General features: G+C 32.3%; 3 protein-coding genes across 4 annotated transcripts in view; 1 reads left to right on the top strand and 2 right to left on the bottom strand.

Annotated features, from left to right (window-relative positions):
- Positions 1 to 8: 8 nt before the first annotated feature.
- Positions 9 to 1,861, bottom strand: LOC111679063 (magnesium transporter NIPA2). Its single transcript, XM_023440550.2, has 3 exons — positions 1,632 to 1,861; positions 1,226 to 1,547; positions 9 to 1,170 (listed from the first exon to the last, which is right to left on the bottom strand). Exons 2-3 carry the CDS (start codon positions 1,512 to 1,514, stop codon positions 317 to 319), a joined length of 1,143 nt encoding a protein of 380 aa, XP_023296318.1. The 5' UTR covers positions 1,515 to 1,547; positions 1,632 to 1,861; the 3' UTR covers positions 9 to 316.
- Positions 1,862 to 7,888: 6,027 nt separating this feature from the next.
- On the top strand, positions 7,889 to 8,967 carry LOC111679064 (protein D1). Its single transcript, XM_023440551.2, has one exon. It carries the CDS (start codon positions 7,975 to 7,977, stop codon positions 8,764 to 8,766), a length of 792 nt encoding a protein of 263 aa, XP_023296319.2. The 5' UTR covers positions 7,889 to 7,974; the 3' UTR covers positions 8,767 to 8,967.
- Positions 8,968 to 11,957: 2,990 nt separating this feature from the next.
- Positions 11,958 to 23,682, bottom strand: part of LOC111688960 (PIH1 domain-containing protein 1) — a 27,323-nt gene continuing 15,598 nt past the window's right edge. The window contains exons 3-5 of one of the 2 annotated variants that reach the window (XM_046956654.1): positions 12,394 to 13,097; positions 12,182 to 12,325; positions 11,958 to 12,117 (exon numbers count right to left, since the gene is read on the bottom strand). In XM_046956654.1, coding sequence (XP_046812610.1) covers positions 12,082 to 12,117; positions 12,182 to 12,325; positions 12,394 to 13,097 — 884 coding nt within the window. In that variant the 3' untranslated portion in view covers positions 11,958 to 12,081. Of the gene's footprint in view, positions 12,118 to 12,181; positions 12,326 to 12,393; positions 13,098 to 15,562; positions 16,095 to 16,168; positions 18,223 to 23,682 lie in introns of those variants that run through there. The other variant, XM_046956652.1, reaches the window with a different exon arrangement.

Raw genomic sequence — 23,682 nt, forward strand, 5'->3', positions numbered from 1 at the left:
TAGGCGCATTTAGTGATTTTTTTTTTGGGAAACTACATCTCACAAAAACTGTGTATTTATTTGTTCAAAACTTCTTTTTGATTTCTTATAGACTAACTTATAACTATAAATTTAGTTAATATTTGGAGTTAAGGACAAAAGTCCAACACAAAATTTTGAATTCATGTTTTCACATAAACACATTCAATAACAAAAAAATAAAATAAAACAGTTTTTCATAAATGAAAATTAAAATTACAAATAAATAAGGGTACACTAAAGGTATTACATTATCAAGTTATTAAAACATATATTAAACTTGATAACGTTGCTTATGTCATGCCTTGCGGTAAATGTCACCCGAACCATAAGAGAAACGTCGTTCTTTGGAATCATCCGTTACCAAAACTTCTTCGTCAAATTGATTAAGTCTTTGCATTTTCGGACGCATTATACCACGGACATCATTAAGGGATATATCCAGATCCTTGAAGGCATTTAACATAAATACGGCGCTTATTACTACCAAAAAACCACAAATATCACCCAATATATCTTCGAAACGCATATGACTAAATTCTTTAAAGAGTATAGCCGAAGCGGTTATAACCAACGTGGTAAACATGACATAATAAATGGGTGTTACGATACCCGTATTAAATATATCCAATGCCTTATTTAAGTAATTCATTTGTATGGCTATAAAAGTCACGGTTATCAATATCAAAAACCAGGGCATCCAAGTGGCAAAATCATTTTTTCCAGCTATAGTGTCACGTATGGCTAAACCTAAAGCCTTGCAGGACATAACCGTCAGTGAACCAATGCCCGAACATAAAAATATATAGATGACAACATTTGAATGACCATGACGAGGTGCTATAAAACAGGCTACAAATATGGTGGAACCAATTATTACAATGACATACAATATGAAACCGGGATCTTGAAGTTTTTCAAATAGTATTTCTAAATCTTCAATTTCTTTCTCCTTGGGCGAATGTAGAACAATAATCGTAGAACCAATAATACACAAAAAACAACCCAATTTACCAAGTAAATTTAGTTTTTCATTGAGAAATCTGGAAGCCATTACTGCAGAGATTATAACGCTTAAAGCGCCTAACGGAGTTACAAGTGAGGCGGGAGCAAAAGCATATGCTGCGAAATTGGCAGCTTCACCCAGACCCACTGAAAAGATATACTAGTTAAATAAAGTTAACAATTATAAACAAAAACTTGTTACTTGTTAATAAACCAGCCCACCATATCCACTCTTTAAGATAACCAAATCCGCCAGCAGATGCTCTTACTTCACCATGACGATTAAGACGTATTAGTGCTTTTTTCTTAATAATAAAACTCGATCCAATAAAGAAACACGAACTAATAGCCAAACCGACTCCAATATAAAAATCAGTCTGAGCATAAAGTTCTGATAAAGAGGGCGTTGATGAATTGATCGAAGATGAGGTACTACTGCTACCGGCCAAGGCAGAGGCTGATTGCCCCACTTGAGGGGCTTCACTTGTCATTTGTTTTGACTTTAGATTAATTAGTTTTCCACTCTAGATATAAAGTGAATAAAAATTAGATAAAAAACTTATAGTAACAACAACAAAAACACTTTGCAATAAAAAAACATGACTCACTGTTTATATCTTAAATAATAAATCGTATGATTTCTTTTCGAACTGAAGAATTATAATTGTCCTTTAATACTTTTGTTATCTCTTGTTGGAAGTGTAGAAAAATTCTTAACGTTTTTGTGGGGTGAAAAACCACTGCCCTTAAAAACATCAGCCTTCGTTTCAGAACAAATATTTTTATTGTTTTCCTTTTGAACAGAGTTAACAATGTAGCTGTTTTGTGGCGATTTTCAAACAATGCAAAAAATGTTTATAGTGCTGTCAACTTGTATGTAATAGAGACGACAATTATCGAGCAAGTCGACTTTTTTAGGTTGTAGTCGATTATTTAAGCTACTTTTACATTATACCACAAGTAATATAATCTTTAAAATATTATGTTGAAGAGAATAGATGAGTTGTAATGTAATAATGTATATTCTATTCTAAATCCAAGATATAACAAGTATAAATGTATAGTCGGTCATGGCCGACCATATGAAACCCTACTCTAGTCAGTATGTTAAAAATTTAGATTATTTTTCAAATGATAAATCATTTAATTTGTGTGAAAGTGATTCTGAACCAATTGGTATACTTATATATTTAAGGTGGGTGTAGGACCAATATTTCTTTCCACTATAGTGGTGTAAGGTATAATTAATAGTCGAAAAATGAAGAAAGTAGAAAATTTAGCCACTTACAGCTGATTTTAAACCGCCGCAGAAATGTTTTTTGCCTTCATAGTAACGCACATAAAGAAAACAACCCGACGAAAAATAAAACAAACCGTAACAGCTGTTTTATCAAAATAAACATTTTTTTTGGTGTGGTGAGTTATTTTTGTTTACAAATATGTGTTTCTGCACGTGGAAAAGACGCAAAAACTCATTTTCATTATTTACATTTTCAATATGTGTTTAAGCACGTGGAAAAAATTCAAAAAAATTGATTTTCATGATTTAGATTAAAAAAAATATTTTTGATCAATTAAAATATGTGTATAAATGTGGAAAGGAACAAATCTGATAAAATATAAATATAATTGGGATTATATCGTTACAGAATGCCTTTTAATAAAAAACATTCAAAAAATGTTACTATGGTCATATATATAAAATGATATATAAGTGCTATCGGACGATCTTGTGCACGATAAAAACCTATATAGAACTTTAAGTTGGAAGTGTAGAAATCGGATGGCATACATTTTTTTCCGGATTTCATCGTTCTAGGGTGTGTACTACAACAACAAACTTTTTTTTACAAAAAAAGTTACTATAGCCGTATATATAAAATGATATATAACTGCTATCGGACGATCTTGTGCACGATAAAAACCTATATAGAACTTTAAGTTGGAAGTGTAGAAACCGGATAGCATACATTTTTTCCGGATTTCATCGTTCTAGGGTGTGTACTACAACAACAAACTTTTTTTTTACAAAAAAAGTTACTATAGCCGTATATATAAAATGATATATAACTGCTATCGGACGATCTTGTGCACGATAAAAACCTATATAGAACTTTAAGTTGGAAGTGTAGAAATGGGATGACATACATTTTTTTCCGGATTTCATCGTTCTAGGGTGTGTACTACAACAACAAACTTTTTTTTTACAAAAAATGTTACTATAGCCGTATATAAAATGATATATAACTGCTATCGGACGATCTTGTGCACGATAAAAACCTATATAGAACTTTAAGTTGGAAGTGTAGAAATCGGATGGCATACATTTTTTTCCGGATTTCATCGTTCTAGGGTGTGTACTACAAGAACAAACTTTTTTTTTACAAAAAATGTAACTATGGCCGTATATATAAAATGATATATAACTGCTATTTCTACACTTCCAACTTAAAGTTCTATATAGGTTTTTATCGTGCACAAGATCGTCCGATAGCAGTTATATATCATTTTATATATACGGCTATAGTAACATTTTTTGTAAAAAAAAAGTTTGTTGTTGTAGTACACACCCTAGAACGATGAAATCCGGAAAAAATGTATGCCATCCGATTTCTACACTTCCAACTTAAAGTTCTATATAGGTTTTTATCGTGCACAAGATCGTCCGATAGCAGTTATATATCATTTTATATATACGGCTATAGTAACATTTTTTGTAAAAAAAAAGTTTGTTGTTGTAGTACACACCCTAGAACGATGAAATCCGGAAAAAATGTATGCCATCCGTTTCTACACTTCCAACTTAAAGTTCTATATAGGTTTTTATCGTGCACAAGATCGTCCGATAGCAGTTATATATCATTTATATATACGGCTATAGTAACATTTTTTGTAAAAAAAAGTTTGTTCTTGTAGTACACACCCTAGAACGATGAAATCCGGAAAAAAATGTATGCCATCCGATTTCTACACTTCCAACTTAAAGTTCTATATAGGTTTTTATCGTGCACAAGATCGTCCGATAGCAGTTATATATCATTTTATATATACGGCTATAGTAACATTTTTTGTAAAAAAAAAGTTTGTTGTTGTAGTACACACCCTAGAACGATGAAATCCGGAAAAAATGTATGTCATCCGATTTCTACACTTCTGACTTAAAGTTCTATATAGGTTTTTATCGTGCACAAGATCGTCCGATAGCAGTTATATATCATTTTATATATACGGCCATAGTTACATTTTTTGTAAAAAAAAAGTTTGTTGTTGTAGTACACACCCTAGAACGATGAAATCCGGAAAAAAATGTATGCCATCCGATTTCTACACTTCCAACTTAAAGTTCTATATAGGTTTTTATCGTGCACAAGATCGTCCGATAGCAGTTATATATCATTTTATATATACGGCTATAGTAACATTTTTTGTAAAAAAAAGTTTGTTGTTGTAGTACACACCCTAGAACGATGAAATCCGGAAAAAAATGTATGCCATCCGATTTCTACACTTCCAACTTAAAGTTCTATATAGGTTTTTATCGTGCACAAGATCGTCCGATAGCAGTTATATATCATTTTATATATACGGCTATAGTAACATTTTTTGTAAAAAAAAGTTTGTTGTTGTAGTACACACCCTAGAACGATGAAATCCGGAAAAAAATGTATGTCATCCGATTTCTACACTTCTGACTTAAAGTTCTATATAGGTTTTTATCGTGCACAAGATCGTCCGATAGCAGTTATATATCATTTTATATATACGGCCATAGTTACATTTTTTGTAAAAAAAAGTTTGTTGTTGTAGTACACACCCTAGAACGATGAAATCCGGAAAAAAATGTATGTCATCCCATTTCTACACTTCCAACTTAAAGTTCTATATAGGTTTTTATCGTGCACAAGATCGTCCGATAGCAGTTATATATCATTTTATATATACGGCCATAGTTACATTTTTTTGTAAAAAAAAGTTTGTTGTTGTAGTACACACCCTAGAACGATGAAATCCGGAAAAAAATGTATGCCATCCGATTTCTACACTTCCAACTTAAAGTTCTATATAGGTTTTTATCGTGCACAAGATCGTCCGATAGCAGTTATATATCATTTTATATATACGGCTATAGTAACATTTTTTGTAAAAAAAAGTTTGTTGTTGTAGTACACACCCTAGAACGATGAAATCCGGAAAAAAATGTATGCCATCCGGTTTCTACACTTCCAACTTAAAGTTCTATATAGGTTTTTATCGTGCACAAGATCGTCCGATAGCAGTTATATATCATTTTATATATACGGCTATAGTAACATTTTTTGTAAAAAAAAAGTTTGTTGTTGTAGTACACACCCTAGAACGATGAAATCCGGAAAAAAATGTATGCCATCCGATTTCTACACTTCCAACTTAAAGTTCTATATAGGTTTTTATCGTGCACAAGATCGTCCGATAGCAGTTATATATCATTTTATATATACGGCTATAGTAACATTTTTTGTAAAAAAAAAGTTTGTTGTTGTAGTACACACCCTAGAACGATGAAATCCGGAAAAAAATGTATGCCATCCGGTTTCTACACTTCCAACTTAAAGTTCTATATAGGTTTTTATCGTGCACAAGATCGTCCGATAGCAGTTATATATCATTTTATATATACGGCTATAGTAACATTTTTTGTAAAAAAAAGTTTGTTGTTGTAGTACACACCCTAGAACGATGAAATCCGGAAAAAATGTATGCCATCCGATTTCTACACTTCCAACTTAAAGTTCTATATAGGTTTTTATCGTGCACAAGATCGTCCGATAGCAGTTATATATAATTTTATATATACGGCTATAGTAACATTTTTTGTAAAAAAAAAGTTTTTTGTTGTAGTACACACCCTAGAACGATGAAATCCGGAAAAAAATGTATGCCATCCGGTTTCTACACTTCCAACTTAAAGTTCTATATAGGTTTTTATCGTGCACAAGATCGTCCGATAGCAGTTATATATCATTTTATATATACGGCTATAGTAACATTTTTTGTAAAAAAAAAGTTTGTTGTTGTAGTACACACCCTAGAACGATGAAATGCGGAAAAAAATGTATGCCATCCGATTTCTACACTTCCAACTTAAAGTTCTATATAAGTTTTTATCGTGCACAAGATCGTCCGATAGCAGTTATATATCATTTTATATATACGGCTATAGTAACATTTTTTGTAAAAAAAAAGTTTGTTGTTGTAGTACACACCCTAGAACGATGAAATCCGGAAAAAAATGTATGCCATCCGATTTCTACACTTCCAACTTAAAGTTCTATATAAGTTTTTATCGTGCACAAGATCGTCCGATAGCAGTTATATATCATTTTATATATACGGCTATAGTAACATTTTTTGTAAAAAAAAAGTTTGTTGTTGTAGTACACACCCTAGAACGATGAAATCCGGAAAAAAATGTATGTCATCCGATTTCTACACTTCTGACTTAAAGTTCTATATAGGTTTTTATCGTGCACAAGATCGTCCGATAGCAGTTATATATCATTTTATATATACGGCCATAGTTACATTTTTTGTAAAAAAAAAGTTTGTTGTTGTAGTACACACCCTAGAACGATGAAATCCGGAAAAAAATGTATGTCATCCCATTTCTACACTTCCAACTTAAAGTTCTATATAGGTTTTTATCGTGCACAAGATCGTCCGATAGCAGTTATATATCATTTTATATATACGGCTATAGTAACATTTTTTGTAAAAAAAAAGTTTGTTGTTGTAGTACACACCCTAGAACGATGAAATCCGGAAAAAATGTATGCTATCCGGTTTCTACACTTCCAACTTAAAGTTCTATATAGGTTTTTATCGTGCACAAGATCGTCCGATAGCAGTTATATATCATTTTATATATACGGCTATAGTAACTTTTTTTGTAAAAAAAAAGTTTGTTGTTGTAGTACACACCCTAGAACGATGAAATCCGGAAAAAAATGTATGCCATCCGATTTCTACACTTCCAACTTAAAGTTCTATATAGGTTTTTATCGTGCACAAGATCGTCCGATAGCACTTATATATCATTTTATATATATGACCATAGTAACATTTTTTGAATGTTTTTTATTAAAAGGCATTCTGTAACGATATAATCCCAATTATATTTATATTTTATCAGATTTGTTCCTTTCCACATTTATACACATATTTTAATTGATCAAAAATATTTTTTTTAATCTAAATCATGAAAATCAATTTTTTTGAATTTTTTCCACGTGCTTAAACACATATTGAAAATGTAAATAATGAAAATGAGTTTTTGCGTCTTTTCCACGTGCAGAAACACATATTTGTAAACAAAAATAACTCACCACACCAAAAAAAATGTTTATTTTGATAAAACAGCTGTTACGGTTTGTTTTATTTTTCGTCGGGTTGTTTTCTTTATGTGCGTCAACTTTCGACTTTTTTCATTTAAATAAAAGTCGACTTTTCGACTATAAGTATTTTATAAATAGTCGACTTTTCGACTTTTTTCGAGTTTTTCCGACTATTTTACAGTTTTTGACTTTTTTTACACTTTTTTAAAATTTTTGACTTGTTTCTACAATTTTCGATTTTTCCGACTTTTTACGACTTTTTCCGACTTTATTCGACTTTTTTCGACTTTTTACGACTTATCGACTTTTTTCGACTTTTATTCACAAAGTCGACTTTTTTCACAGACGATAGTCGAGTTCGACTTTTCGACTTTTTTCGACAAAAAGTCGATTGTTCGAAAGTCGATTTATAGAACCCTACTTCATAGTTTATTTTGGTCGGCGCCGGGTTCTGCATCGATCTCTGTTGACTGCGCTGCTATTTACATTTTCATTTGTACACGAAAAAACCGTTTATCAAGTGCATTTTTTCAGTACACAATTACTAGTCGATTGTTGAAAAACAAGTATTCAGTCGAAAATGTTTGTACGTTTATCTCGTTGTGCAACAAAAACGACAAAAGCATTGATAAAATATCACGCAGCTGCTACGCCGGCACAAACACAACAACACCAAATTGTTTTGTCAAAGTCGAGAAGTTTCCTTTTAGCTGTCAGAAGCTATCATTGCTGCAGTCAGAAAATCTCTTCAACTTTACCGGTTTGTTTGTCTAAATCGTCGGCTAATATTAGCGTTGCTTTAAAACGAGACTTTGCAAAAATGTCGTTGAAAAGTTTCCAGGAACATGAAGTTGTACCTGATGTTATCGATACAGCTCCTACTGAGGTATTGAGTGTTACCTACGGTGATTTGCAAGTGAAAGAAGGCAATGTTTTAACACCTACCCAGGTGCAAAATAAACCACAATTGAGCTGGAATGCTGATGCAAATGCTCTTTACACCGTTTGCATGACCGATCCTGATGCTCCCAGTCGCAAAGAACCCACCTTCCGTGAATGGCACCATTGGTTGGTAGTTAACGTACCCGGTTCTAAAGTCAGTGATGGTGAAGTTTTGTCAGACTACATTGGTTCTGGACCACCACAGGGTACTGGTCTACATCGTTATGTGTTTTTGGTATACAAACAACCTTCCAAGTTGTCTTGCGATGAAAAACGTTTACCCGACAACAGTGGCGACGGCCGTGGTGGCTTCAAAATTGCCGCTTTTGCCAAAAAATATCAATTGGGCAACCCAATTGCCGGTAACTTTTATCAAGCTGAATGGGATGATTATGTACCCAAATTATATGCCAAATTGGAAGGCAAGTAAATTGGCGAGCATAGCTAATGAAAAATCTCAATATCTACATTATGCTGGAAGTTACATAATGGAAAAAATTACTTGTTAGAAATTAAAAGACCATATAGAAACCAAGTTTCGTTTGTAAAAATTTGTTTTTGTTTTTTAAACTTGTAAAATTACAAATAAATTAAAATACAATTGTCATACAATAAATCTGTTTTATGTATTTTTATTTGGCTTTTTATTACACACGTTCTTTCATCTGTTTATTGAAATTTCAATATGTGGTTTTGTTTTTGCTTGCCAAATGTTTGTTTTCGTTTTCAATAATTTTAGCAAATTAATTGTACTGTAAGAGTTTATTTTCTATGAGAAGGTAGTTTTCAAGTGTTTGCATTTATATGAGATAATAAATTTAATTAATTTTGATTTAAATATACATAATGTATTATGTAGTAGATCTTCATTGCCGTGACAATTAAGGGTATATAAACAAAATTGTGATTTTAAAGCACAAGACTGTATTTAATAAACAACTCCCTGGTATATTTCGCTTTTATTAACCTAATATTTCCTTACAAATGAAAACCCAGTTAAAAGTAAGGAAAAAGATGTAGAAAAGTCACTACAAATAACATATTCGAAGTTCATCAAGTACGAAGTTCATTGGAAGTACTTCAAGTATGTTATTTGTGGTGAAAAATCTACTTCTTTTTCCTCAAATTTTTTTTTGCTGGGACGTTAAAAAACAATGTAACGCTAAACTGCTTCAGTACGCCATCCTTAATCACCACCAAGAGGAAGATGATTTTTCATCAAAAATAATCATGATCGATGAGACCCATTTCCGTGGTACGTAAATAAGCAAAATTTACGCTTCTCGGGCACTGAAAATTCGCGTGTAACCCACGAATAGCCATTACACCCGCTAAAAGTCACTATATGGTGTTCTGATTTCGCTGGAGGAGTCATCGGACCTTTTTTTCTTCGGTTACTGTGAATGATGAGTGCTACAGAGCAATGATCAACGAGTTCTTTTTGCCGCAACTTGACGCAAAGGCATACATTGTACGTGCCACAACCGATATGCTAAAGGATGCATTTCCGGGGCGTCAATCTCCCGTTTTGGCGATTTGCACTGGTCAGCAAGATCACCTAATTTGACCGATCCAAACTTCTTTTTGCGGGACTTTTTGCGGGTTTATGTCAACAAGACTCAGACTATTGCAGCTCTTAAAGACAGTATCCGTTAAAACTATCGCAGGAAGTTTTGGCCAAAGTGATGGAAAATACCATAAAAAGGGCTCAAATGACAATCAACTGTGGCGGCGGCCATTTATATGATATCATATTCTCGACTTGATGTAAAAAAATTAAAAGATCAAATAAAAATAATCCACAAGAAGAATCAAAGTTTTTCATTTTTTTAATTACAGCAAAAAAAAAAAAAAAAAACATCGGAAGTATACTTTTGCGCCATCTTGTATATTGTCACGAAGTGCACATAATATTGAAAAGTTAAAAAAAATCGATTTTTTGAATCTTATTTCTGTACAATTTTAGCTAATTCGTATAAGTAACGTCAAGGATTGGCTGTTCTAATGATCTCCATAAGGATAGCGGTAAAGGTAAGTAGTTCTGGCAGTCAAAATCTATAAGGATGAAATTATAGCTTTAATTAGAACTAGCATACCCTGGGTGCTTCGCTGCCCTTACTTAAATTAAAAACATACAAAATTTTGTTTACTTTTATAGAAAATTAAAATTGATTATCAATATCTATGTTCAATATCGTAAACATATCAAAAAGTACAATCGGAAAAACGAAAACAAAACAAAAATCTTTCTCAATAAATTCTTATTTAATAAGGACCGTGTGTTTCGGTTAACCATTATAAAGAATCTAAAGGGTACCATTTGAAGAATAGAAAAGTACCAAAAGTATGTTAAAATTAATGTACCTAGGTATCTTATTCAATGAGGACCGTGTATGTTTAATAAGCATGTGTTTTGAGTTCATATTAAAGAACATACATAGAGTATCATTTGAAGGAAGAAAAAGTACCAAAACTGGAATAAAGTTACCTAAGTGGAAAGTACTAATAAAAAGAGTACAATGTTTCCCATTTTCACTTAGAAAAATACTTTTTCGAGAATTAAGTTTACAAAATGTTCCGTATTTAAATCTATATATCACAGATAAAAACTGGTCCTATATAGGAATCAGTACTCGAATTCCAAAATAATATACCAATGGCTTATTTTGTGTCAGTAAATAAACTACTTTTTCAAATTTTATAAAAATTGGCTCAATGAGTTTGAATAAAATTAAACTTCCCGTTTTTTCCCCTTTTTGGTACTTTTTTACCTAGTGAAATTGCAAAAATTATATTACAATAAATATTACAGAGTTAGTCCGTAATTTAATAGGAATAATTCAAAAGTTTTCTTAATGTGCTAAAAAAAAGTTTTCTCCCTTTTACACCCAAAAAGGACTAAATTTTAAACAAGTACAAAACAGGTGTCTCATAATTTTGGGAGATGTATCCAAAATATTTATACAAATTTTATTATGTCAATTAGTTTAGAAGTTATAAGGGGCAAAAAAAAGGTACCAAAATCACCTTACTTACACATTTTTACCCCTTAAAAGTACGAATTTGAAAAAATACCAGACACCCATCTGCTCATTTTAAGAGTAGATACAGGTGCATTTAAAATTTTTCTTGTATCACTAATATTGTGTAAGATAATTAAGAAAACCTGTTTTACCCATTTTATCCCTTTTTAGCCGCAAATGTGCAAATTTCCAAAAATCCGTCCTTAGTGGATCTACATAACCAAAAACACATCTACTGTCAAAAATTCATGATTCTAGGTTCAGCCGTTTGAGCTGTGCGATGTTGAATCAGTCCGTCAGTAACGCTACTCTTTTATATATATATAGATGATTTATTTTGATAAAATATTTGTCTTTAGTTAGGATCATTTCCGCTTTAGCTGACGATATGAAGGTTTAATAATAATTGTTCGTAAATTTAATTAAATGTTTAAACTTAATGAAAAAAGTTTACCGCAAGGTAATACAAATAATAAATTTCCACTTTCGGAAACTAATCAAATTAATTTTAATAAAGCAGAATTTCTTAAACCTTTTTTAAAGCTTATAAACTTTAATCACATTTTACAGATAAATTTAAATTATTGTTTATATTTGCTATTTAAAATAAGTAATATTTATTTATAGGCATATATGTATATGAATATATAAACTAAACTTGAAATTGTAAGAAATACACAAAAAACATAACTCAACTGGCCATTGTAAACTAGATTTTTTGACTAAGCTGTCAAAACGGGAATGCGAATTTGGAGCATCTGTAATTAAACATTTCAAAGTGTAAGTTATGATATAAATAAATAAAATTCGTTTTATAAAAACCTTATTAGTTTTATCGAATATGGCGCGCGCCTTCTCTTGATTTAAACGATAATTGACAAACTTATCAAACAAGTAGCCGTGCTTCATGGATTCCAAAAGTATACGATCTTCGCCAATATCCAAAGTCAATTCATGAGAAGAAATCTACATACAGATTCAAAGAATAATTAGAAAAATCTTGTTAACTATGAAAAAAAATTCAAATCACTTACACATTTAGGCAAATAAAATTCAGCTTGAACTTCTTCTACCGCTTCATTCTTAATGCGTGCTCTCAACTTATAATCGGGCAAGGTGGAAGCAGCTTGAGAAATTTCCTTCTTAATGCGTATAGAATCGTGGGTTTGTTGTTGTTTAACTTGATCGGTCTTTTGTTTTAGAGCTTTCAATTCATTCACATCAATTTCTTGTACCAAAGGTTTTGGCCCTTTAGCTGCTGATTCTTCAAGAGATTTAAGTTTTTCCACATCTTCTTTGCTGGGATTTTTATAAGAACTCAATACAGTTTTAACATCATTATTACGCACACGATGTGATACCAGAGTACCAATGAACTTGCGATTGTTTAAAATTATAGCCTTGTCAACTTTAATCTGAACATTATATTTATCGTTAAGAGCTTCGGCGATGAGGGCCAAAAAGAAATCACGAAATAGTAAAGATTTTTCAATTTTAATAAAAAATTTCGGATTAATGGCAATATCGACTGCATCAACAGGATTATTGGATTTATCCTTAGTTGTGCGTGGTTCCGATATGCTCATCGGTATACGAAATGAACTTGGCTCCTCTGAATTTAGAATGGCTGTTAACTCAGTTTCGGAAATGTCTTCGGGAGAGGGAATTTCCTCGGCTTGGCAGACATTGATGAAATATTTTTCATTGGTATTGACTTTAAAACTTTTAATACAAAATCCTGAAAGAAGGAGATAGTAATAGAGAGTTGTGGTTTTAAAATTTCTTGTAATTTCGTCCTTATTTTATTGAAATATAATTCTTAAACTCTAAAAAGTATTTATAACATAATTAAATTCTAAAACCTAAATCTGTCCTCAATAATCTTGGTATTTAAAATTAATAATTCTATTCGCTCGTTTCTTTTTTCAAAGCCAAATAAATTTATTAATTTATGGACTTGGTTTGGGACAAAAAGATTTTAAATGTTTTTTTTCAAATGCTATATAAAGTTGGTAAATGCAACGATTCTACATACCTGAACAGCTCGATGTTCCGAAATAAACGAAAACGAATATCAACTTTTTTAACGATAATTTCAGAATCTCAAATTGGAGACAGTCCTGAGTATTGCTTTAGTTTAGGTGTAATCTTGAAAAAGATCACAGAGTTTTTATTCAAACTAAACTATTACGTTTCCACGACAATAGAATCTTTTTGAACGACTTGTGTTAAGCTTTTCGACAGCTGTACTAACAGAAACTTTTTCCATCCGTAAAGAACTATCTGCTACAGCAAAACTGTTATAATCATCCATCGAATATCACTTTTTGGTCGTACATCAGTTGTAAGACCTCACATCCCAGCAGAAGCGGCAGATGAACGACATATCATTCAAAATACTAAACCAGGAGATTCTAAACGCGCCCAGTTGAACTAAGAGTTCATGATGTCAAGCGGAATAAATGTTTAGATAACTTGAGCCACTGAAACTACAGCTCTCTGTCATCTCTCTCTGAAACTATAATCTCAGCAGCTGCGTATATATCAGTAATGCGAAGCAGCCAGATGAACGAGATATAATTTAAAATACAAACTCAGGCGATTCTAGACTCGCCCAGTAGAACCAAGAATTCATGATGGCAAGCAGTATTAATGGCTACATTCAGTTCTGGTGTTAGAAAGTTGTGGACTACAGTTCAATCTCTCACCAATCAAACGAATATCCCCTTTTTTGATCCTAAAGAGTGGCTTCACGCATTTTCCGGAAATTCATTGATCACCCTGCGAGAGACAAGTCACATTGAAGCGGTGTTTGCAAACTTCAGAACCTTTCAGTCACGGACATACAACAGCCGTTCTGACTGACTGAAGCCATCAAAAACGCCAAACCATCTAAGGCGATTAACCCAACGGAATATCGATGCTGATGTTAAAACACCTAGGTGAGCTAGCAGTACAGTACCTGACAATGATTTTTAACATGTCGTAATACCCAATGCCTGGACTTTATCGAAGTAATGAAATTAAAAGACTAACATAGAAAGGTGTCCTAATCTTTACGAATATTCATGCCACAATTGTTGAGCACGAAGGACATTTACTGATTGATCGGAATGTTATAAGGCTATGAAAGGTACGGCTGTCTTACAAACAAAGATGACAAAGCACGAAGGCTTTCGATAAAGACAGCCATACCACACTCTTCCAGGATATCCTTCAGTCCTCAATGCCCAACAACTTGAAGAGATGTATTGTAAATTATCTGAGTGACCGTCAGTCGTTTGTTGAGTTTAAAGACAAATGTTCCAAAACCCATAGAGTTTTACAGGGTGTACCACAGAGAGGCGTCCTAAGCCCCCAATTGTTTAACTTTTACCCCTCTAAACTCCACACACCTCCGCAAGGTGTGGAAGTTATATCTTATGCGGACGACTGTACAATTAAAGCGACGGGCCAAAACGTTGCTATGCGATCGAGTGAATGGTTATCTCGGAGAAATACACAACTTCTTCACTGGACGTAACCTGAAACTATCACCAGCAAAGTCATTAGCTACACTTTTCTCCACATGGACTAAGAGGTAAACTTGAACCTAGGCGTCGTAGTCGATGGAAACCAAATACCGACTGCGAACCACCCAAAGATTTTGGGGGTAACCTTTGACAGCCTGTTTACCTCCTCAGCACATGCCATTACGCACAGATTGTGAAGTAGAAACAAGGCCCTCAATTCGATAGCCGGCAGTACTTTGGGAAAGGACAAAGAAACCTTGTTGGCTATAAAACAATTGGCCGGTCAGTGATCAATGATGATGCTCCAGTGTTGTCTCTCTCGTTGAGTGATACCCAGTGGAGAACTATTCAAGGCTGCCAAAATGCTGTTCTGAAGACTGTAACGGGCTGCCGCGGAAAACAAGAGTTGTTCTGGCACAATTGATATCGGGATGAACCAACAATAGACCGTGCCGTACCAAATACATGCCAAGCATGTGGACGGTGTCCTCATGATGCCCACCACATATTCAACTGTCCAGCCCACCCTGCTTCACATAGCCCACTGGATATATGGACTTACCCTATTGAAGTAGGCCAATTTCTTGGCTTGGACTTCAATTCAGAAACCCCGTATTAAAAATTGTTCAGTTTAGGCTGTTACAACAACAAACTGCGATCCTTCAGCGCTATCATCAAGGTATGGATATGGACATACGGTCTAATCTAGTGGATAAACTATCGATCTGCGTTGGGATTTATATGAACTCATATCTCTCTGTGGTGGCAATTAATTTCATTGATTTTAATAAAAATTTATTATTTTCATTCATAATATATATTTACCAAAATTTTTAGAGAAATTCATACAAAATCGGACAAAACTTTATCATTTGTGATATTAATAAATGATAATACATAGAGTGGTTTATGTATTGCAAGTCCATGGTGAATTTTATTAAAATCAAAAATGATAAATTTAAAGTTTTCTGTCGGTTTTAGTATGAATTATTCTATAAATTACATTAAATTTAAAACAAGTTGAATAATTAAACAATTAAGACGTTAGATTTAAGCACTTAATAAATATCAATTTCATCATCTTCATTATTATATTTATTAATGGGATTAGCATTATTTACATCCATGCCGGGACCTAGGCCCATCGAATAAATATTTATTTTTTTCGCCTTAATATTTTTATAAAATTCTCCAAATTGAGGCCAATCTTGTTGACACATTTTCTAAAAGTGAAAACAATGTAAGTTAGTATTGTTATAAAATTATATATATATATTTAAAGGGTTACAAAAAATACCTTTAATTCCCGTATAGCTTCCATGACTAAGTAATTAAAACATTTGCCATTGAGTAAATTACGAGCATAATTCGAGAGAATCGGTTCACCAGCTTGAACCTTCTTCATTATGTCCAGCGAAATGTGCCATCTACAAATCATAGCCTGATATAGATAAGCCATTGTGGATTTAATTTGAAATTGTCTTAATGCCGGTGCGATACAATTTAATTCCTGAGGCGTTAAATAATTTTGAAAATTCGGATCTTCCAAATGTTTTTTAAATTTAAATAACTTATAAATGTCACGCACATAATAATTTGTTTCATTTATATCCACAGTTTTCATAATAGTTCTCACTCCTTTATTCAAAAGTGAATTCTTGCTGTGACGAAATTTATTTGTTGGTGGTTTAAACAAGAACTTAAGACATTCCTTTACTTCACTGTCATTTGGATTTATTTTTGGTATTGAATATTCAATATACTTATACGACTGCCACCATTGTGACCAATAATCTTGTGGATTATATTTTAATTTGCCGGGTGATGGCTTCTTCAGGCCGGATTCTATGATGGGAACTTCTGCTATGTGTTGCTTAAGTCCTAAATTTTGTCCCGTAGTTTGGACATACGCAGTTGGCTTATTTTTAATTGGTTGGGGTTTTCCTCTATTGTCAAACTTTGATTTCTGTTTAATGTGGTTTGCTTTAGCAGATGTTGATGGTTGTTGCAAATCTATTAAATCGGGTATGGGTAATGATAGGAGTGAAGGAATATTGTGATTTTGAGATCTATTCTGGGATCCTGGTGTTTGATTTCCAAAAACATCTAGTGTAAGTAAAGAGGGTATCTCACGTTGTGGACGTTTTGAATCTTTAGTTTCTCTTAAATTATCCAAATGTTTAGCATCTCTTCTTAGTCCTTCTTTGAAATTATTATCTTGAGAATAAAAATCTTGATTCATTCTCCTGTTGGGAGAACGCGAGTTTGATGAATAATACAATTCTTCATTACGATCATTACTAATTGGAGAATATGGACGAGGACGGGAGCGGGAACGTTCAGCGTTTCGCTTATCATAATCTCTAGCTGGCGATCGGGATCTTGATAAATGAAAATTATGTTCCTTGCGATCGTATTCAGAAGGAGAATATGATCGAAAATGTTCACGAATGGCAACTCCTTGTACATCGTTCCTGAAGTTATTATGATCTGAAAAAAATTTCTCGCTTTCTCTTCCTTGCATTGAATCAAAATCTCTATTGGGGTAATGTGATCTTGATGTTAGATAATGTTCATCTCTACTATCATATCTATGGGGAGAACGAGATAGTTCACGCTTCCTATCTTTTGTTAAATCGATGATATGTTCACGTCTTATTTGATATTCATTAGAACTTCTCTCATCGTAATTTCTTATAGACGAACGTGATCGTAATAAATGATGCTCTTCTATTCCATGATCATCATTAATAAGAGGAGAATAGGACCGTGAGCGGTGCCGCATTCTGAAATCATCTTGTAAAAAATATTCTTCACTTCTTCTTTCATATTCTTCTCTACGATTACTCCTATGCGGAGAATCATTAACAATTTCCCGTCTTCTAACTTCATCTCCAGAGAGAAACCTTTGCTCAGTGTTTCTCCCATACATTGCATTAACATTCCTATTTGGTGAACGTGATCTTGATTGTTGATATCGTACTTCTATATGATCATTTCTTTGTACTTTATAAGAAGTAGGAGAACGAGATCGTGAACGATAATGTTGTTTATATCCACGATTATCATGTTGTAAACTATCTTGTTTCTCAAAATATGATGTATCTTTATGTGAAACTGGTTCGATCCAACTTTTTCCACTACGAATTTCACTCAATATTCTATTATTTACTTCAATTAGCTGAACGCCATTATTAATCCATTTTTGACATTTTACCTGATAGTCATTAACATCAAAGTTGGAGTTTTTCGCCAATTCGTATGCCTCATGACGGGCCAAACCTAATTGTAAAAGAAACTCTCGTCGTTTTTCCAGACCACTTGATGCTGTTTTAAGGGCATGAGAGCCACCTTAAATTTTATATGTATATATAATTTAAGGATTTTTGTTGATTAGTTTAATGAACATGAAAATAGACGAAATGAAAATATATATATAATTTATAAAAGAAATTTTTGCATTTTGAAAATTTTTTACACTTTATACATTAAGGGGTGAAAAACAGGATTTGAAAATAAGTAAATTTAATATTTTACTAGTTAATTCTCTGGCTAAACGGCCATTTTGTTAACATCGAAGTGTTCTTAATCATAGAAAACAAAAAGTTTTACTTGATTTCTTTTCTATGACATTTGGTATGTAGCCTCTGTTGTGATCATAAGTTTATATATTGAGAAGTGTATAAACTTTTTATCAGATATATCTTTAAAGAGATCCATATCTCAAATCTTATAGGTAAAGAGAAAGAGATAATTTACAGTTATTTTGCACTAAAAGTTACTTACAAATAGGGTAATTCTTTTCATCATTCCATTTCCATTTAACCATTTTCTTCCAGATGTTTTTCATTTTATGTTAAACATCTTTAGAAGACATACGTTTTTCCGGAAAGCTGTAATCTTTTCCGTAACAATCCGTAAACAATACTTTAACAAAGGTCATGAATAGTTTCATGGATTCGTCTGTTACAATCTGAGCTGATTGTAGTATCAAAAGACGTAACTCAAAAGAGTAAAAGAAAACAGCTTTTTAGAGTCTTTGGTGCATCATTTTTTTGTTAGGACCAGCACTCAGGGGATGACCCCTACTCATGCAGTGTATTTGTGATGGAACTAGGAAAATAGGTTATGGGAGGGTGGATAGAGCGAATAGTGTTTGTGGAGATTCGATTTAAATCTACTCACATTGCAAGTGACTAGAACGATTTCTGGAGGAAGAACGACTACAGAACGAATTCTCTCTGTAGTGCATTGTGCGATTCACTGTCAATCGAGCACAAATGGGTGTGTTCTTTCTGAATGTCGTGTGTTACGTGCGGGTTTCGGGAACAAGTTCGCTAATTTTATAGGAACACAAAGAATATTGTAACGCACCCCACATTGCAACAATGCTACAGTGGAACAAAAGATAAGTCACTGATAAGTAACTTAGCTCTCTCCTGTATGCGGTCGAGTATCTCCAAAATAGACTTTGAAGCGCCGGCCCATATATGAGAGTTGTATTCCATTTTAGGTCGGATGTAGGTGGTATAGCTGGTAAGGAGATCAGAGGGAGTGAAGTATGTCTAACACCTTTTAAGAAAACCGAGACACTTGAATGCTTCTTTCGACACATGAAATCTGTGTTTGGTCACACTTAAATGCTTCTTTCGACACTTGAAAAATGTGTTTGGTCCATCGAATATTACACTGTATTCTCATGCCCAGAATATCAAAAGCTTCTGATTCTGGCTCGTAGAACGGCCGCTACGAAATCCAAAATGGTGGTCGTTAAGTAAATAGTTGGACTCTAAATACATACATACTTTCCATAACTTTTGAAAGTCCAAAACAAATTGCAATTGGGAAATAATTTTCAGGGTTATTAGCCTCTTCCTTTTGATTGAGGATTGACGTAACATTAGCAATCTTTCAGCATACAGGAAACTCACCGGCATGGTATAAAGTGCAAAAATTAGGCATTGAATGAGATAAAATCTCTGTTCTGAAATTTGTGGTGTCGGCTATAAAACACAATTTCTTTCCATACATTTGATGCAGAAGGCAAGCATGTTCAGTCTGATAATACAAAAGGTGATAACCCAATTAAATTGTACTCAGAATGAGTACAGACTACATCATATACACGAGAAAATAAAGGGTTTTCCAGAGAAGCCTTTTATTAATCTGAGAAGTATATTTGGAGTAGCTTCTTAGGTAGGATCACTATGAAGAACGATCAATATGAAGAATACCACGATCACAGAATGTTGTATTTACAGAGTATCCTGTACTGAAAAACAAGAGTAACAATGGAATAAGTAAGTACTCAATGCGTATCTGACCATGATATTTATATGAAATGTATTTCGACTAAATCGATTTTTTTGTACCAGCGAATGGCATTAAACATGGCACCCACCATTCATCGATGGTTCAAAATTTTTTACTTGTATTGTAATATACGTATTATTTTATGTAATTTATCTTTTGGACTTCATCACTTTGTCGTATGTCTGCACATCTTTCTGACTAAAATTGAAACCATCAATACGGTCGCAACAAGAATCAGAGAATCTAAATCGCATTTCAGAGGAAACCATCGATACGGTCGCAACAGGAATCAGTGACTCTAAATCGCATTTCAGAGGACACTTTGTTAAATTGATATGACCTTGATATGACCAAGAGAGAGAGGGACTGAAATTTTATCGTATTGAATATCATAGAATATCCAGCAAAAATACCGATTTCGGATTAGCATACGGACTGCGTAATACATGCACCATGTTTTAATATTACAAGAGCATAGTAGTTTTTAAAAGACTTTTACTTTCAAATGAAGAAGGACTACACTAAAGTATCATTAAATTAGATTTTTTAATGAGCTTGTTTTCTTCGAATCCATTAGATTGTTCTATTTCAGGTCTGTTATTTTCCTGAAATTTAGCTGTTCGAAATATCCGAGAACTAAACATCTAGACGTTGATGTTTAATATCTTCATCGATAGTTTAGCATATCTCAATACTCCTCTCAGCGTGAGAGTAATAAGGTCGAAGTCTTCCCTTCATAGAACTTGGTCTATCCTACAAGTTACTACTAATAGGCATACTTACTGGATTCTGTTTAATTTAACTCTTGCCAAATCGCTTTGGTTACCAATGCGATTTGTAACAGAAATTGCATGGTTATTCAGACGACGAAGAATTGTCACAACAACATCTTCTACGTAACAACCCTAGGAGAGTGCAGAAAGGTACAAGACACTTTCATAATCTGGATTATATAAAGGATTCTAGGAAGTAGCAAAACAGGAGGTCTGACAAATTAGATAGGAATCACTTTAATGGTATCACAATATTTAAATATCCTCCAAGTGTTCTCCTTAACATATCTGAGGTCGTAATGTAGTAAGAGTTTTAATGCTTGCAGTTTTCGGATCCTTCATCGTTTCAAATTTATGACAGTTCAGGGTTCTTGAAATATGTATTCCTAAAATATATACTCCATAAATAAAGTATCTGTATTATTTGGGATATTCAACTCAATCTTTTCTCACAGTTTCGAGTTTGATTTAGTAAGTTCTTGGTCGAATTATCCGAAAAATTTGATCAGCAAAAGTGAAACATATTTATTTCCATTTCACAAGAATCCAATTCATATACAGATTCGAAAACATTTTTGGTTACAGATGACTTGTTTTCATGATCAAGGATATGGTACTGCAGAAGGGAATATTTAGTTTATTGTTACTCCTTCATTGATTTAAATATTTTGAATCGATCTACTAAAATTTGTAAATTTTTTGCAAAAATATAATTTTTAGTTAAAGTTTTATTTAAATCTTAATTTCTTACTGATTTACAATAATTAATGATTTAAAAACATTCGGTCTTTATTGAGGTCACGTTTACTGATAACTACAAATAGCAGTACTGGTAACAACCCATTTAAAAGTCTCTAATATTAGTTGAAGAACTTTTTTTATCAGCCTTATCACGAAAATAAATGACGTGCAAAAAGTTTAATAAGATTGAGAGCTTTTTTTGTTGATACTTTGGCAACATTGAACGATTTAATTGAGAAAGTTAGCGTAGTATAAAAAGAGCATAGACAGTTCTCAAAACCCTAACGATAATGACTAAAATCTTTTTTAAACATTCATAAGTATCACGTGTAAATTAGATTCGAAACTATGATAAAACGGATTAAGTTTGTAAATAAATTGAACCACAAATATGTAAATATTTTAAACATTAATAATAAAAACCACATTTTTGCTTAAATTACTCATGTAGATTCTCTTGAAAGATTTTCTATATAGAATTTAATAGTATAATTTTTAAAATCTTACATATTTGATAAAAATTTTCTTCATCTTATTTGTTTTGAATAACAAAATAACAATGTTTGAGTGTAGTTTTAGTGCATTTCGGAGTGAGCAGATTTTTTAATTAAAGATGATTACTTTAAATCCCTGATCGGCAAAGAGCTTTCTTGCTCTCTTAATTCCACACGCATTTAATGTTAGTATATAAACTATTTTAATTTATATCAAAAAGATAAAAAGAAAATATGCTATTCTGACATATTGTAATCTGTTAACTCTAATCAATATTGTGAAAATACAAAATTTTAGCGTCATAATTATGATAATAGTGATAAAAAATGTGCTCTTAGTAGGAGGAGAATTTCTCTCATTTGATAACTTAAATAATAACGCTATTTCACCACATCAAATTTACATTAAAATATTTGATAAATCTTAGTTTAGTTATTGCTTTATATATCATTTAAAACATTATTTTTTTAATTTTTTAAACATTAATATTTGTTTAATTTTTTAATTACGAGAACGTGAATGCATTCTATAAAATTTTACTCTTTTTGTTTTTTTCTACTTTAAAGAGTGCAATAATTACGATTATTTAACAATGACTTAACAATTTTATAGCGTAAATAAGTTATAAGTTTTAACTTCTATATTTTGTTGTGAGATTTAAAACAAAGTATTTAATCTAAAATTGAGAGGATCGATTGCACTAGTAGTATTTTGTTTATCTTTAATCATGCCAAAATGATAACAATTTCACACAGTTGGCATGATATTATATTTATTTACAAAACTCTCTTTTGCACTAAGTTATATGTTAAGAGTATAAAACATTTAAGATCATACCCTACACAATAGGACCAGTAATATAAGAATTTACTATATAAATACCGTAAATCAATATTACAACTTCAGAGATAAAGAAAAATAATAAAAAAAAATACTTGGGTCAGCTTTAAATAAACCATAAACTATAGTCTAAACTTAAAAACAGACTAAAGTCTAGATTATAAACGAGACTATAGATTGGACTATGGACTAGACTATAGACCTAAACTATAGAATAGACTTTGAACTAAATTTTAGACCAGATTATAAACTAGAATATATACTAGACATATTACAGACAAGACTGCAGATTAGACTATAGACTAGCCTATAGACAAGACTATAGACTAGACTATGGACTAGACTATAGACTAGACTATAGACTAGACTATAGACTAGACTATAGACTAGACTATAGACTAGACTATAGACTAGACTATAGACTAGACTATAGACTAGACTATAGACTAGACTATAGACTAGACTAGACTATAGACATTTGAAATATTTGAAAGACTGAACTTCTTTAAAATAACGTAGATTTGGAATCATGTACCGAGAGATTTCTTTCTGTTTTTTGAAGGCATGGTGTCATATTTACAATCAACGAGTTAATATGATTTTTTATGGATAAACTAAAAGAGGGGAAGGCGAAATTATGGATCAATCC

Source organism: Lucilia cuprina, chromosome 2 (assembly GCF_022045245.1).
Source record: "Lucilia cuprina isolate Lc7/37 chromosome 2, ASM2204524v1, whole genome shotgun sequence".
NCBI lineage: Eukaryota > Metazoa > Arthropoda > Insecta > Diptera > Calliphoridae > Lucilia > Lucilia cuprina.

Excerpts from the sequence above, each read along its gene's own strand:
- LOC111679063 (XM_023440550.2), bottom strand. The coding sequence starts at position 1,514 with ATGACAAGTGAAGCCCCTCAAGTGGGGCAATCAGCCTCTGCCTTGGCC. Across the intron at positions 1,171-1,225 it reads GTGGGCTGGTTTATTAACAA|TGGGTCTGGGTGAAGCTGCC; the intron begins GTAACAAGTTTT and ends ATATCTTTTCAG.
- LOC111679064 (XM_023440551.2), top strand. The coding sequence starts at position 7,975 with ATGTTTGTACGTTTATCTCGTTGTGCAACAAAAACGACAAAAGCATTG.